Source organism: Canis lupus, chromosome 1 (assembly GCF_011100685.1).
Source record: "Canis lupus familiaris isolate Mischka breed German Shepherd chromosome 1, alternate assembly UU_Cfam_GSD_1.0, whole genome shotgun sequence".
NCBI lineage: Eukaryota > Metazoa > Chordata > Mammalia > Carnivora > Canidae > Canis > Canis lupus.
In genome coordinates this window covers 31,087,710-31,105,488 of record NC_049222.1, presented here as the reverse complement: position 1 = coordinate 31,105,488, position 17,779 = coordinate 31,087,710, and the positions used below count along the sequence as shown (strand labels likewise).

At 39.3% G+C, this 17,779-nt stretch overlaps 1 protein-coding gene across 2 annotated transcripts in view; it reads left to right on the top strand.

Annotated features, from left to right (window-relative positions):
• The first annotated feature begins 217 nt into the window (after window positions 1-217).
• The window catches only part of NHSL1 (NHS like 1), a 134,317-nt gene continuing 116,755 nt past the window's right edge, over window positions 218-17,779 (top strand). For both annotated transcript variants that reach the window (XM_038526146.1, XM_038526144.1), the window contains exon 1: window positions 218-1,085. In XM_038526146.1, coding sequence (XP_038382074.1) covers window positions 893-1,085 — 193 coding nt within the window. In that variant the 5' untranslated portion in view covers window positions 218-892. The remainder of the gene's footprint in view (window positions 1,086-17,779) is intronic.

Genomic DNA, 17,779 nt, shown 5'->3' with positions numbered 1-17,779 from the left:
TTCCTTCTTTTCTTTCTTTTCTTTCTTTTCTTTCTTTTCTCTTTAAATTTCCAGAAGTCTGTATTCTGCTCAGGCTTGCATTTTCCAGCTTTGCTGGAGTTCAGAAGTTTGAGCTGCCACCGAAGTATTGCCTGTGGAGAGGAGGCGGGGTTTTCTGCCTCCAATGGGGTGCCTTGGGTGTGGGGAAAGCCTATCGCCTTTCACTGGAGCGCTCACCCTGTAATCCAGGCAGGAGCCACGCAGCCTGTTTTATTGTTTGTGGCGTCCTGTGGATCCTGAGCGCTTCCCAGCCGGGAAAGAGGGCAAGTGGGCGCTTGATGATTCTGTGCTGTGCTGCGACAAGGGAGCCGAGCTCTTTTGATTTTCCCCAAGTCACCTGTGTGGGTGAAGTTCAAACCGGCCCCCGGGTTGTCACCGGACTTCTTTCTCCAGCCTGAGGAGTTCCTTCTGTTTGTCTGCAGCGGGCGGCTGTCCCTGCTGCTCTCTGCCCCAGCGAGTGGGGAAGGATGCCTGGGACAGGAGCAGGATTACAGTATGGGATGCCGGGCACACACCAAAGAGTCCGAGTGCTTTGGTTCTGTTCTTCTCCAAGTCCTGACAAGTGTTCCTGAAATGAACACCCTGCTTCATTTTTAAAATTATGCCAAACCAAGTGCCACAATGTGGCTAGGATAAAAAAAAATTTTTTTTGTTTGTTTATTTCCTACCCCTCTCTCCTTTTCTTTGTAATTGGGTGACATAGAAGCAGTCTCTCTGCATCATGCTGTGCCTGACTCTCAACATTGAATAAGTGGGAAGGAGCAGGTTTGTTTAAAAGGACATGGAAGGATTGTAAAACCGAGCTTCTTGTTTGCTGGGCTGTCCTTTGTAGTCGATTTTGATGTGAAAGAAGATGAAAAAGGAAGGCTCGTTCAGACTCAAGTCAAATTCAGGGTCTCTCTCACGTGCTGTGAGTTGGATAAATTTCTCCTCCTTGTCCAGGCAGACAAAGAGGCTGTTTCGCAGTGATGGAGAGCTCTCCGTCTGTGGGCAGCAGGTGGAAGCAGATGATGAAAACTGGAATTACAGAACCCAGCCCAGAAAAGGTGACTTGATTTTTTTTTTGTTTTGTTTTTATTTAAACATTCTTAGAAGTTTGTGATGTAGAATTCGTTTTATATCACTGATTTCCCTTTGTGAGTTTTGGCCTCCTTAGGAGTTTTTTTGCTTTGTTTGTTTATTTTTGTGTTGGAATTGGGTGTCATTCATATGCTTACATGTCTAAAATAATAGTGCTCTTCAAACTAGATTCAGCTTGAGATTGTGTCCTTCTGACTAGGATAAGATAGCTTCCTTCTGACAAGGATAAGATAGCTGTTGTCCTCAGCCCTCCTTCTCCTCAGCAGATCCACACACGGAGGAGACTTGTGCAAAGTTCAGTGGTAAGCCATCCTCATAGAAGGAGTCTTCTTCTCTTACAACTTGCAGTTGGGACATGGAGCTCTTTACGGAGACAGTACACTGAGAAAACTTTGGGAATCATGAATGGTCTCCTTGTGTCTCTCTTAAAGAAGATTGAGGAAGTCCACAGATACTTGAATTAAACAGGTGTTAGAATGACATCAAGGAAAAGGAACACATGAAGGGCTTGCCCTTGATATTGTGGCCAAAAGGGAGTTTCTGGATTTCTTTCAAGTTCCTTTGCAGACCAGTGTTGGTTTCTGTTCTCAGAGTTCGTGTGTTTTGCCTTCCGCAGGGTAAAGAAAAATATCAATCCTGGTGGGAGAGAGGGAAATATTTCACTGATTCTTTAACACACACCCCTATTTTATATTTAGAATTTCTGGGTTCTTCCTCTTAGAATGTTTACTGTACAGGCTGAACTATTAAACTCTAAAATGTGCCCCCCCCACCCGTTTGGTGCTGTGGCAAAGCCCAGTAGGGGAGCGCTATTTAAGTATTACAAAGGCACCTAGTCCAGACATTCCGCGTGATTGTGTTTTCCCTGTTTATCACATTCTTCCTGTGCCAAAAAAGAAACCTCACTGGAATCTTTCACAACCTGTTCTTTCCCTTCTTTTGGGAGACAAAACTGCCGAATCCCGACAGAATAAACTAAGTTAAATGCTGATGGGCACAGTGTTTCTATCCCGCTGACTGAGAATTTAACGCAGCTCCTGATGGATAATGTGTGTGAAACAATTCATTCTTCTCTATTACACTGGGGCACAAGAGGGACTGGTTAATGCTCTTAGGAGATGGCAATTGTTTTTATCTCAGGAAGGGTGTCAACAGTGGTCTGCTGGTCCTGAGCTTCAATATACAGGTTTTTAGTTTAGACATGGTGTATAATTGCCACGCAGAAAAGAGGCATGGTGCTTTCTGGTTGGAGTTGTGCAGTTTAGTAAGCCCACGAACTCTGCTCTTCTAAATCAGGAATAAGCTGCGGTTTGAGTAAATGGGTGGGTTGTAATGTTTGAAGCAAAAATGTTTCAAGGGTGGATACAGTAGTGCTGTGGTCATCAGAGGGTGTAATTTTGATTCCCTTGGCCTTTGCCAAAGGTTGTTCTTTTATGATTGTTTGGTTTTAGATCAACCGCTGTCAGGTTTCTGTTAACGACTAGATGCGTGAGTGTGTGGCTTTAGGATTTCTATCATAGATGCTCCATCAAAATTAACATTAAAGGGAAAGACACTATGAATGTGCATGTGTTAGTTTTAGTTGGGAAATGAAGCAAATACTGTACACTTGACTTGTGAAAAATAATGAGGTTATTGTAGAGAAAAAGGGTGACTTGTAAAGGGAGGGAGGACTTGTTTATGCAATACTACAAAAGATTGTGCCCTTTATCTCTTAATGTAATAGGGGATACAGTAGCCCCATGAAGAAAAATGGAGGCATAATACAGTGTGTAAATTTATATGGCTCTTAGAAATAATTGGCTGAGGGCAATATTACAATTTCTGACATAGGGAGCTAGAGGGGAAATCCTTCAAAAGCTGCCTGTACATCAAAATTTGTAGTATTTTATTCTGTTTTCACGTTTGACTTACTGAAGAAAATTGGTTTTCAGCTTTGACATGCTGTCCCAGGGGCATGTCCTTGACAGCTGATCTTTATTTCCCATAGTTCTTCCCTTTGGAGAAATACAGGAATGACATTTGTTTATGCTTCCAGATCAAAAGAGGATCAATCTTTTTTTTTATAATAAATTTATTTTTTATTGGTGTTCAATTTACCAACATACAGAGTAACACCCAGTGCTCATCCCATCAAGTGCCCCCCAAAGAGGATCAATCTTTCAGAAAAATGATGCAGGATTGGAGTTTTTTTTAAGAGTATCAAATAAGCTTAAACTCTAACACGAATTATCAGTCAATGCTGAGAATGCCCGATGTTCATGTTAGGATTTGGTTGCAAATAAACATGTATCAAAGACATATCATTCTGATAGGAAGCACATAGCATCTTTCTCTTACTTCATATATGTCTGCCCAGACCATATATATTTGAGACCACACACTTTCCTTTCAGCCTGCTCCCCAACTCCCCTACCTTATGGTAACATTTTTTGATCTACACAGGTTTCTAAAAACCTGCTGTCCCACCTCCCCTCCCCTACCACCAAGTAGTGAGAGATAGAGCCTACCTAACAAGACAGCCTTACTTCAGGGTTGTGTCCCGTGTCTTCCACACCCTCCATGGGATCTCTGGCTGCTGGGGTGTCCAGTTCTGCGGCCTTATGTCTTTCTTCCTTCCATCAACAGTTGTTGCAAGCCCAGAGTGTTTGCTGGCTCCCTGTCCACTGTCACCCAGTCACAGTGCTTTGTACAGTTAGCCCACTGAACCCTTACTATGCATGTGGACAGTATGTTGTATGCATGTTTGTTTTATAAAACAGTTCTTTCAAGTTTCATTTAGTAGTGAATTTCTAATTCTTTTTATAGTGAATCTCCATGCTGGATTGCTTCTTAGGACTAACAAAATAAAGTTTTTAGGTAGTTAACCTGTATGGGTATCTCCCAAGACACAAACCTATAGGTTTGCAGTTTAATGTTGTCACATATACTCAAGAAACTAAGGATAAAACTACAGTGCTTGAAAATTCTTTAGAGAATGCTTTTATAAGATTAGATGCTATTAATAGGCATCTTTCCAATTAGACTACTTTTTTTGAGCCTAAAAAGTAACTAGAAGATACATACCAGTATGTCCAAAGCAATTACAAATAGGTACCTGCATATTTTCTTCTGGTCCAGCACATGGCAAGTTTCAAAACTTCAAAACTATTGACGTTTGTACTCAGGAAGGTAAAAACGAATTAAGTAACAGCAGTTATCAGTTCTTACATTCGTAGTGGGATATGATCCATTTGAATGGCAGATGATGTTTTGACTTAATCAGCCATAAAAATCAAGGGTGTGAATCAGTATCCTCTTGAGTATAAATTTCTGTAATCATAAGCTGTTTTATTAGATGCCTATGTAGTAAAAAAAGGTAGAAGTCAGTTGTAGGTGAGACAATATGTAGCTTTTCATATGGAGTTGTGAGTGCATTTATTGAAGGAATTTTTAGTATACACCACAAAGAAATATAGCACACAGGCTATGAAGTCATGGAGTTCATACTTAAATGGAGAAGCAGAAAGACGTCTAAGGGAGAATCTAAGGAAAATGCAGGATAATTGTGAAAAGTGTAAAATGGATGAACTTAGATGAGAAGGTCCAGATAAAGAAACTTTATCTTGAGCATTTTCATGTTTTGCATGGTCTTCTGGCTGTTAGCATTGATTTGCACAACACTTAATGAGCTCCTGCTTTGTTTCTAGCACTGGAAGGTTCTCAAGGGAAACTAATGACTAGTATTTACTCTGTGCTCCCCCATCCTGCTCACATACCCTTCTCCTGTCAAATAAAACCAAAAGAGGTGGAATAATAATGGGGTAGCCTCTCATTGAGCAGAGCATGTTTTGTTGTATCTCCAGTTCTGTTCAGCTGGGCAGAGGCATGATTGATGATACTGGTATTGGCAGGTCGGTGCAGAGACGGTAATTGACTTGCAAAGCCTCGACAAACAATCCTTTCATTCTCCTCTTCAGGACTTCTATCATATGTGCTAATAAGGTTATCAAATTTGAATCTTTTGAATTTCAGTTCCTTTCCATCCCAGGAACTGCAAAAAATGACCAGAGATGGCTTTACTAGGCATTAAGGGTAATGAATAATCCATACACTAGATAATCAATTGTTGAGGGTGGGAGTTGGCTGTATTTAAAGTAATTTCATCCCAATATCCTCCTAGTAAAATAGTTGCAGAAAACAGGAATCTTGTGCATAATTAGATTAGCAATGATTTCGGATACTACAACAGAGAAAAATGGCATGAAAGACCAAAAGGAGCAAGGTTGAAATCCTGTTTCCATGTAAATAGCTGTGATTTATTTTTGATCATAAAATCTTTAAAATTATGGGATTTAAGATCATTTTCTTCATGGCATTAAATAAACCTAAAAAATATTGGCAAACATTGCTAAGGTAGCCCCCTCAATTTGAGAGTAAAACTAGATAAAAAAGCAATATTTATTCTGAGGGTCACCATGTACACTGGAAAAAGAGCTAAATGGAGTTTATCTTGAGGTCTTAATAAAGAGATGAGAAGAATATTCTCGGTGTAGTGAATGTAATGTTTTCCTTCTTACTTTCTACTGAAGCTGACATTCTGTGAAAGAGATAAACAGTGAGTGCCACTTAATATTTCATCTGGTTCATTGAAACTGCCCTTTAGTGACCTTTGATTATTTTTTTCTTTTGAAGATGGGGATCTGTTGTTTCACTGCCTTGTTTTACTGCAAAAATGATCTTATTTGTTATTAAATTGATGAAGTTCTGTTGCAATGATTTTTTTATCTAATACCCTTCCTTTACTTAGTTGTCTTAAATGTTTGTGGATTTATTTTGAGAATTAGATACTTATTTAGATGCTAAAAATAGAGTATTAAAAGAAGGAACTTACTGTCAGATGATTCATTTAGAAGTTAGTAACCTATATTCTTCATGGGAATGTCATTACTCAGTTTTGAAAACTTTTTTGAAATTGTTCTTTTCAAACAGTTGTTTTAGAAATGATTTCAAAAGACCCTGCATATCAATTAGGGTTAATTTTATAAGTCTCTTGCAGTTGTTGTAGAATATATTTATATTTCTATGTAATTTCAAGGGTTTTTCATTTAACCATAACATTTTCTATCAAAGTTTTAAATAAAGGTGTGTTGTTTTTTTTAATGACACTATTTCCTATGAAATACTTGAGTAAACTCCAGTCTTACCAGGTTTATCTCCTCCAGGTCTATTGTGTCTGCACCCTCTTGTCCATCCAAACTATAGTTCAGGCCTTTCTCTGCTCCTAGCTGGCCTCTTGAGGGGCCTTCTGGGTGTCTTAGACTCTTTCTTGTTATCTTCACCCTTGTCTTCCTTTGAGCCATCCTTGAGGCTATACTGTAATCAGAGTAATCTTCCTCAAACCCAAATAGAATTGGGTGACTCTTGTGTTGCTCCCCCAATGCCTACAAAATGAAGCCGATCTCACATATGGTAGCATGGACCTTGCACCTTCTGACCCGCCCCATCCCCTACCCTTTTTAACTCCCCAAGTAGCAAATGGATGCACTGCTCTTTTACCTGCCATGGGGTATCTCCCATGCCCTGTGTCACCATGCTTCAGTCCCCCGCCTCTGCCTGCTGACTTTTTGCTGGACCTTTTCTGCTTTCTTTAGAACTCTGTGAGTCTCTCCTAAGGGCAGAACTGATGACTCCTTTCTCTCTGTTATTTCTCCACCTTCTACAGACCTTGGTAATTATATATTTATTAGACACTGGGTGATACTTATATTTTATGTGTCTGTGTCTTTAGCTGGACTGTTAACTTTTTTAGGACAGAGACCAAGTCTTACTTATCTTTTATTTCCCAAGCCTAAGTGCTCAATAAGTGGTTATTGACTGGGTGGACAGAACTCACCTGGGACATTGTTAATAGTGCTGTTTGTAGAGGCCACCGTGCCAAACAGGGGTGGGGCACCGGTGGCTCTGTGTGCTTACTTTGTCCAATGTACTGATGAATGTCACCTTGCAAGTGCTCCCAACCCTGAAGTTTTTTGAGCATAGCAAAAGAGAGCCTACACATTGTTGGAACTAATTTTAGTGGCAGTCAGCTGTTTTTTGTTGCTCACTTAAACTGTGTGTGGATCAAATGCTTTGTAGAAAAGTTTGATCATGACTGCTTGGACCATTAAGGAAGTTGGCTTAGTGAACAGAGATGAGGTATGAGATGGGATGATGCCATGTCTGATAAGGCGAGGCAGCAGGGCACTCTTGCAGTCTTCTTGTTTTCCCCGCTTCCACCCTTCCTCTCCCTGCCTCCAGCCTCCCTTCACCCCAGGTAGGGCTAATCTTGCCAGACGAGCCTCAGTGATCTTGCAAAACATCAAATATAAGTCATGTTATGTAACTTCACTGCTTAAAGCTCTTCGGTAGCTTTCCTTCTCTGGCAGCTTGGTAACTAGTCTTTATGATGTGCTGTATGGCTCTGCACCATCTGCTTCCCAGTTGCATCACCTGTGCTTTCCCCTCGCTGTCCTCTAAGTCACAATAGGCCTCTTGCTGTTTGGAACATGCCGTGTAACTTGACCTTCCTCCCCACCCAGAGTCCTAGCTATGCACATTGCTCCCACCCTTTTCCTTTTTCAACTCTTTGCTCAAAAGTTATCTGAGTGACCCTATGTCACCTCTGACCTCATCCTAACCTTTCTATCTCCATCTTTGTTTTTCTTCAAAGCACTTACCACCATCTAATATCGGTATACTTTATGTACATTTGACCTTGAACAAGATAAGGGTGAGGGATGCTGAACTCTGTGTAGTCAAAAATCCTCGTATAACTGTTGACTCCCCAAAAACTTAGCTACTAATAATAGCCTACTTTTGACCATAAACCTTACCTCTAATGTAGAGTTTATTAAACATACTGTATGTATTACATACTGTATTCTTATAGTAAAGTAAGTGAGAGAAAAAGTCATAAGGAAGAGAAAATACATTTATAGTTCTGTACTGTATTTATTGAAAAAAAATCCACATATAAATGGACCTGCAGAGTTCAAACTCCTGTTGCTCAAGGGTCAACTGTATTTATTTTCAGACTGTCTATATCCTAAAACTAGAATTTAACCTCTAGTACAGGAGAGATTCTTTTTTTTTTTTTTTTGTATGTTTTGGTAACCAGTGTTTTCCCAAGCCTGGCACACAGCAGGTGTTCAATAAATTTTAGTTTTTTTTTTTTTTTTAATTTTTATTTATTTATGATAGAGAGAGAGAGAGGCAGAGACATAGGCAGAGGGAGAAGCAGGCTCCATGCACCGGGAGCCCGATGTGGGATTTGATCCCGGGTCTCCAGGATCGCGCCCTGGGCCAAGGGCAGGCGCCAAACCGCTGCGCCACCCAGGGTTCCAATAAATTTTAGTTTAAAGGAGAGAATGAATGATACAAGGTCAGGAAATCTGGATGTTTTGCTTCTGTCACTTGCTAATGTGACCTGGAGCTAATCACATCATCTGTTTTTTTTTTTTTTTTTTTTTTTTTTAAGATTTCTTTTATTTATTCATGAGAGACACAGTGAGAGAGGCAGAGACATAGGCAGAGGGAGAAGCAGGCTCCATGCAGGGGATTCGATGTGGGACTCGATCCCAGGACCCCAGGATCACGCCCTGAGCTGAAGGCAGATGCTCAACCGCTGAGCCACCCAGGTGCCCCATCACATCATCTGTTTAAACTCTAGCTTTCATTTCGATAAAATGGGATAATACCTATTGTACGTATGGGTAGTAGGTGCAGCTTTATTTCTTCAATAAATGAGTGTATGGTTTATAGATATTCTATCAGCTTTCCAATTGGATCTGGTTGTATTTAATGGTACTGTCTGAGGGGTTGGCAATTTTTTCACTACTGATAGCCAATCAACTCAAAAGATGTCTTTATCCTAGTTATAGAATATACTATTCTACCAAATTTTCAGTGTAGAAATAAGTGCTTTTAGAATACTTGTATAACCTAGACAACCCTACTGGAAGCTGCCGCCTCCTATACATAATCCTTCAAGCAATATATACCACAGTTTTTATGTAAAATCCTGAAATGGTTAAAATACTAAATCGAAAATTGTGTCTAAATCAGTCCAACTACTCATAAATATTAATAATAGCTAACATGTAATGAGGCTTTGCCATGGCTAGACACTATTAATACATTATGTGCATGAGCTCATTTAATAAATATTGTCTGGATACTGTAAGTATTCAATAAAAATAATAGTTTGATAAATGAGGAAGAGTCATTAGGGAGAACTGAAAACCAGGCGGAGAAACTTAGATGTGGTGAGACTGGGAAACAAGTGTATGTCTTCAGAAAGAGAAAAGACATTGAAAAAGCACTTGAGCATCTTGAGGTCTTGGACAGAGATTCTTCCAGTTCAAGGGCACGTGTTCTGCTTTGAGATTCTTTGGGCATGTGCTTCATACTTCACCTGAATTTGAAGCTCTTTGAACTCTAGTTTGTCTTATCCAGTGTGGTAGTAAGTAGGTATTTCTTGCGTGAACACGTGGTCAAGGCAGTGTTCAGGGGAGACTGCTTGGTTATGGCACAGAGAATGGATTGGAGTATAGGAACTAGGATCTGGACTGAAGCCTGGTCACCGAGGGGCTGTAGAGGCTGAGAAGCTACACAGTGCTGGTTGAAGTGATTCTATAGGCACATGAGGAAAAGCAGTTATGGAGCTACAGATTTTCATGTGAGGCTTTTTTTTATCAAGGGAAGTTGTGGGACTTAATGGTTAACTTGTTTGTATCACACAGCATCTATGGTTTTCATAGGCATGGTTATATGTTTTCTAGCTTTATGAAATGCAGTAGTCTTCATATTGTATTTCTAACCTTCCTAATGATAGGTGGTATTTATGGTGACCACTGTCTTAGTAAATGTGATTGGAAAACTTACATGAAATCAGCATACATATTGTTCATATACAGAACTTTACATGATGTGGGGCTTAGGGGATGGTGCAGAAGCTGGTTGTAGTGATGTCTCTGTGGTCTGGTCCTCTTCAGCCCTAGTGAACCTCTCTGTACTACTGAATTTGGCACCACAGATTGTTCTCTGTCATTTATGGCTGACATTCAATGACTGACTAGTTATCAGAGACATTAAACCAGCAGTTATTTACTTAGTTCTTGCCAGAACCCATCACCATGCTGGATGCATAACATTTTGGCTGTTATGTATGGTCCAGGGTGGGCACTTGCTTATCAGGTGTCTGAGACAGTCTCCCTGCGGAGATTTGTTAGTTTGGAGTTCCCAGCTAGTGCTGTTCCCCTCCCTGCCCCCACAACACCCCCCACTTCTGGCCAATACACCCTTTACTAGACTCATTCTCAGGATTTGGGGTTGTCTTATGGATTCTTGTTTTTTGAGAGCTCCTATTGCTTGGTAGACTTGATATAGAGCAACGCCTTGAAAAAAGCCACATAGATGAGTAAGCCTGTCTCAGATTCAAGGAGAAAATGGCTTGAATTGTGAGTAACCTGGAGTGACCCTGCACACAGGGCTTTCCCTAGAGCAGGCACTCATTAAGGCTGGAGGAACAAAGAGTGACTCCACTTTGCCATTTTCATGCCCTACTACTTTTGAAAAAGTGTGTTAGGGGCTGTAATGAGTGGAACATAATGGGAGAAAGTAACAGGAGATTGGGAGAGGGAAGGAGATGGGATAGGTTATAAGGAGAGAAAAGCTAATGAGTCTCCACATTTATCCATGCTGCCTTCCCTGTGCTGACAGTTTTCTGATCCCATCTTCTAAGTCAGTAATGATAGTCTACTGGGACTTGGTCAAGTTTCTGAATATGCTGTTTGCACAACCAGTTGTACATTTGCAGTAGTTTGGGGTTGTTTGTTTTTGAGACATAGCTTAACAAAGTTTTGATGTATGGTTGAAAAGGTGTGGAACAAGGATAAAGATTAGTCTATTCACTGGTTAAAATAATTTTAGTGGCATCTGTAAATTATTCGGTTGGATTCAATATATGTTTATCCTTCTCTAAGAAAAACCTCATTTATAAGTAAAAGCCACCAGCCGTTGAGATTTCAATAAATTGTATCCTTGATTTTTGTCTTTTCAGTAAACTTTAAAAGAGAGTGAGAATAAATAAATTTTATTGTTGGTACAGTTTCCTTGCTCCTATTTCTGAAAGTTCTCTTTTACTTTGTAACTGGAAACGCCTCAGCTAAAGTAGAAACTGGGTGTCGGGTGTTTCTGGATTACATTTTGAGATAAACCAGAATTCTTACCTGAACACAGGTGTGTACTGCTTCAGTGTTGATTGGTTGGTGATCCTTTTACAAAGCATACAAAAGACAGTTTGTGAGTTTACCTTGGTGGGTGGTTGTGGCTGGTATTGGCTTGGTTGCTGTGTTCATCTTGACCAGTAGTTATTTATTTACATAGTTTTTTCACCAACAGAAGGTACATAGAGTGCTTTGGCTTCCTGGAAAAAGAACTTTGATTTTTACCTTAAAGTAATTTTATTTCAGAGTTAGTCAACATATTCCTACAAAAAAATCTTTTAATTACTTTTCTTCTTTACTAGCTCTATCCAATTTTTTGTTCTTAAGTAGGAATGCCTAAATGTTATTCTTTCCTAAGGATCCCACTTCTGTTTAATTTGTAAGCCATTTTTGAGACACCTTGTTGCATTTGGGGCATTCTTGTGTGCTACTGATGTTTTCTGAAGCTGGCAAGGTTAGGATTTTTCTCCATCAACATTCCTTCAGATCATCAGACCTTGATTATGTCCCACACACTGGGGTGTGTGTTAGTTTGTCCACTTGATCTGTGTGCTTGTGTCATTGTAACCACAGAAAGGTTCTGTAGCTGATTTGATTTGATTTATTTAAACAAATTTTTAAAATTTATTTCAGAGAGAGAACGCGCATGCAAGAGATCATGAACACACACGAGTGCAAGCATTAGTGGGGGGAGGGGCAGAGGGAGAAGCTGACTCTCTGGGATCATGACCTGAGCCACCCAGGCTGATTTTTAGAAATCTTGAAGGTCGTATGTCAACTCCCAACTAATAAAGATTGGAACAAAAAATCCAATTAGCAAAATTTCCTCTAATTTTTGAGCAAGTTGAGCTAGATTTTTCTATAACAAATGCTTGTTTGGGATGGAATAAAGAATGTTATACAGTAGAACTATAGTGTGAATGTCTTGAGCTTTTCAGTGCCAGAAAAGATTAATTATAGTTGAAAGTCAGTGGCTTTGAAAAGTTCTGCCTGTGCCTAGAGTAATAAGTACACTTTAGATTGGTTTGCAGTCCACATATTGCATATACAGTTGACCCTTGAATAACATGGGTTTGAATTGCATGGGCCTGCTTTTATGTGGACTTTTTGCTGACCAATAACAGTATGGTACTGTGAATGATTTTCTCTTCCTTATTTTTTTTAAATAATGTTTTCTTTTCTCTAGCTTACTTTAAGAATATAGCATATAATACATATAACATACAAAATATGTATTAATCAACTTTATGGTTTCCAGTCAATGGTAGGCTACTTAGTAGTTAAGTTATTGGGGAGTTCAAAAGTTATACAAAGATTTTCAACTGTGTAGGGTTGTGTGTCTAATCCCATGTTGTTTAAGGGTCAACTGAACACACACACACACACACACGTTCACATAAAATGAAGCAAAAGTTTTGTGAAGCTACTTCATTATTGCCTGACTCCATGTGATACTATCTTCTGTTTTATTCTAATTTATTAGGCAGAAAAATGTCAGTCCTGACCTACTGAAGTGATGACTCCCTTATTAGGTCACACCTACATTCAGCAGACTTCACTTCTTTTGGCAGATTCTTAATATGCTCGTGTACCAGGTCACTTTTTCACAATGTTTCGAAGTTACACACTATGCTGAAGTTCCTCTGAATTAGTCTATCATTATATCAGTGTTGTAGAAAGGTCTGGCATATTTGAAGTGTCTCTAGATGCAGTGTGGATTTGTGTTACATCTCAGAAATCATCTGCTGTGAGAACTGACTTATGATCATGAGCTTGTAAGCATTCACTACAGTAAGTCCTCTTCTAGGGTGACCTCTGCGCCCCTTGCCCATGACCATGTCAGTGAATATGGGTAAATGCTTTAAAGTTAGGCAGGATTTAGTGATTTCTGGTGTAAACCTTGTTGCCTGATGGAGCACAGTGTCACAGAGCCTGCCCTCGGCAGATTATGTGCACCTGCTAACTGGCCCAAGGGAAAGCTCATGGATAGCAATGTCTGAATAATTTCTGCCTTTTTCTGGAGATTTCTTTGTCATTATGCTTACTGGCCTACTGTCTGTCCTCCTTAGAGGAAAAGCCATTGAGAAGTTGAGGCTATTTAACTTCACTTTGGAGTTGTTGGACTCTAGCCTATATCTGTCATTCTATGTCTGAATTGGAGGAAAAGCTGCATTTTCTTTGAAACATAAGGTTACTGTAAAAAACTGGTAATTGGTTAGAGATACTTTTCTAAATTGTGATCATATGGCCTACACATTAGCTTATATAAAATGTTAGAGAAACATGCCTTTTATTTGTTTGTGTTTTCATATAACAGATGCTTGCCTCATTCATCTTTCAGAATTTTAAAACAATTAAAAATATGGGGATCTCTGGGTGCCCCAGTGGTTTAGCGCCTGCCTTCGGCCTAGGGCGTGATCCTGGAGTACCAGGATTGAGTCCCACATCAGGCTCCCTGCATGGAGCCTGCTTCTCCCTCTGCCTGTGTCTCTGCCTCTCTCTCTCCCTCTCTCTCTCTCTGTCATGAATAGATAAATAAAATCTTAAAAAAAAATTAAAAAATATATTTTTATGAACATCGTTCTAAGGTATATTATGCAGATGGAGTCTGTTTGCAGGTTATGGTTTACACAGTATTCACACAGCTATGGCCTTATTCCATTGTTATGAGAGTCCTGTGAGTGGGTAGAACAGGTGGCGTTATCCCCTTTTATGGTAAGAAAGCAGTCCCTAAGTTAAGTGACTTACCTGAAGCCATATAGATAATAATGGTATAGATTGGATTTGAGTCCACTTCTTGTGACTTGGTCCCACCATGACACCATGCATGACAGATGTCCAATCCTCAGCACAGTTGAACCTTGTTTTGATGCTTTAGTATCATGAATAGTCACTAAACCTGTAAGAACCTAGCGACACCCTAGTGGCTGTTGAGATTTGCAAGGATCTTTGCTTTGGCATGAAGTGGGTCTCCACTGTCTGCTGCCTGTGCCACTTTTGCTGTAAGACTGTCAGCTCTCTTTCTCCATGTAGTCATGCCTGCTTTTTGTCCTTCCCACGGTCTGATTTGGTATTTCCAATTTGTTACCTTGGGTGGAGGGTCTGGGCAATCCAGTTTATTGCTATGGTATTGGTCAAAAGATTATAATAAGATCCTGATCCATAATCCCCTGAGTGATGCTCTCTGGTCAGAGATCATTTTGGCTTCTTAATTCTTGGCTGTATCCTGAGTGGTTGAGTTTGTCAGAAAAGTGATCTCTTGATAAGTAGGACATATCTGTAGGATGATATAAATATGGTTTTTTTTTACATGTTTATCTTCTGTTGGCTTTTCTTCTTAGTACAGTTGAATAAAGCCCATTGTTTGCATTAATGTTATGAAATTGTGACTATATTTGGGCATGTCAGTTCTTTTTTGTAAACATTAGATTTTAAACACTTCTGTAAAATCACCCTAAGTTTTCAAGTAGGATTTCTGCATTGTTTGACATAATAAGCAAGTGTAGCTTTGCTGCTTTTAAGCTGGGTTTCAGCATTAACCACTTTCTCTAATAATATTCTATGTTCTCCCTCTCTTTCCCCTCCCCGCTCTTCATCCCAACTGATTTTTGGACACCAAATATATTTTCTTGTTTTGCATATAGTTGGAATTGCCTCCCCCTATATTCAATTTCATATCTTCATGTCATCTGCTTCAAAAAGTAACAAAATAAAAAGAAAAAAAAGGTGATGAGACCATATTTTCATGACTGAAACCAATTCTCCACTGAATATTTTTAGTCAAAAACTATAAATGCATTTGATCCACATTAACACAAATGGGAGCTGTAGAAAATGTGACTGAAAAAGCTGATTTAACTCTCTGTCTTTTCTGTGAATTTCTTAATAAACCACTACTATCCCAATGCTCAGAATTAACATGATCTTTTAATAGTCTATTTGAAATGCTACAATCCCCATTGTGCATCTTAGGCCCATAGTAGTAGCTCAGTGAATACTTAGATTTATACACAGGAAAGCTCCAAAAATGTTGGGATGCAATTTTGAATAAGTTGAAAGTAGAGTCAAAAAAATGTTGTTGTTTTTTTTTTCTTCCTGCAACTCGAAATGAAGCTGAGAAAAAAGCAACAATTTTAAAAAGCACTGTTATCCTTTCTCACATTCTCCAAACACTAAAGCATTAACAAAAGATGCTCACTCCCGATGTCAAAAGCTTTTGATACCCAATATAGTTTATTCCACATTTTGGCTGTAAAGTCTCAGAGATAATTGTAAAGATGTCTTTCTTTTTCAGATAGAGGGAAATTTCAAATAAGTCTGTTTGGTGTAGATCTAATTTGGAAAGCCAACTTTAGCAGTTATTTAGAAGTAGTGACCACATGTTTTCTTCTCTTAGTGTCATTTAAGAGAATTTTAGTAAGTACTCTTATATAGTTTCTAAATTGGAGCTGTGAAGGGATCCAAGCACTTACCTTAACAACACAAGACTAAGCTGTTTGGGCTGGGAGGAAGCTCAGAGAGGACTCAGTCTGCTCCCTTGTTGGACAGGAAAGAAGCGAGGATCCAAGTAGTTTGATTAACACCTTACAGCAGACAGTAGCCCAATTACTTTGTGTCCTCATTTTCCTTTCTCTTCTCTTCAGTGGTTTTGAGGTTTTGTTCCTTTCCATTTGTTTCTTTAATTTTGACATTCCTGATGGTTCTGTGAAGGTCAAGGGACAGATTCCTTCACTGACCTTACAGAGCAGGTTTGGGAAGCCTTTCATCCATTCTGCAGCACACGGAAAGTTTTCTTAAATAGATGTGCACAAGATCAGGAACTTATTAAGGATGGCAAAGGCAGAAGAAGGACAACATCACCTTGAAAATAGGCTCCTGGTGTCATTTTTATTCCCTCATAAAAGTAGAATTCATTTAGCTTTCAAAGAATTGAAGCAAAAACCTCAAACTAAACTCAGTGCCCGCCCCCCCCCCCCCCCCGCACCCAAACACAAAAAACAAACAGAAAACCCAAAGGGCCCTGGCTACTGCCTTTCTTTTGTATGAACTGAAGTCTTTAGAGACAGTCAAATAACTTAATAGAACTGTTATATGTACATCTGCCTCAAAACACGTGCATTTTAAAACTTTAAGCGCAGTATTCTATTTTTGACATAAAACTTTTTTCCTCTTGAGGGGCTGTAGGTTTATGGTCATTAATAGCTGAGTTTGCAGAGATGCATTAAATAAAGATAGAACACAAAGTAAATGCCAGCCATGACATCGACAGAATCGTAGGTGACTTCTACTAGGACCTACCTTTACTGATGTCACCCAAAGAAGGGAGAGAGAGAGAGAGAGAAAGACACCCAGAGAGGGCATAAAAGAGGAAAAGAGGAAGAGGTAAAACAAAAATAAAAAAGGAAAAGGTTTGATCTGTTTAACATGATGAAAGAGGAGGACAGAAAAGAGCTGTCTCTGCGGTTTGCTGTGTTCTTTGTGGATCTTGTAACTCTGTGATTATCATGCACCATGGCAAGACGCCATGCTCACATTGGTCTGCCAATTGGAAGAGTCATTTTCTTGCTTATTTTTAAACTCCTAAGGACAGGGAAAAAGACGGAGGGAGCCTGAATGGTGTGGTTTCCTCAAACCATTATTGTTGTAAATCCTATGGGTCCTGAAATAACTGGCTATTCCAGAAGTTTCAAACTGCCCTGCTGCTCCAAAGACTTGGCACTCGAATGGGAAATGATTAGCTCCTTCCTTTAAGCCTTGTCACCAGTTTAAGTGGGTCACAAGTTGGAGAATGTGAGTGCAGAAGTAAACTACCTTTTTATGGAAATCCTCTAGTTCTTTGAGTTTTTCAGATACATAGTTGGGTATAAAATACAGTGTTTGAAATGTATAAGTCTTAAGTAACTTAGTTATTAAAGTATTCAGTTGTCTGTGCAGAGAAATTATCAGGAGGGCATCTTGGTACAGCTTCCTTTTAATTTTTATCTTTTTGCTTGATGATTAAAGATAGTAACAGTGCAATTACTGTCTGGTTATGGGCTTATGTTTTCTTAACAAGTAAATTGTGGCAGAACTTGTATTTCTTTTGGTTGACTGGTACATGATCTTGAGTAATTCTGATTTGTAGACTGACTTCTCTTTAGAATGATTTAGGAGGGTAATTTTGTGGGTGGAAGAGATGCACCTGTTTCTGAGGCTGAAGGTTGGTTATTGTTTTAACTTCCTCAGATTACTCAGATGCTCAAGGGAAAATGATACAAATGACCTCTTTATTTTAGGTTGGCTTTTTTTTTTTTTTTTTTTTTTAGGGAGGTTGCCATTGATATGTTTATTTTGGGAGTTGCACGTTGATGAAATATACAGAATGAAGGGATAAGAGGTTATTTTTATGTGCTTTAAACTTAGACTCTCCAAAT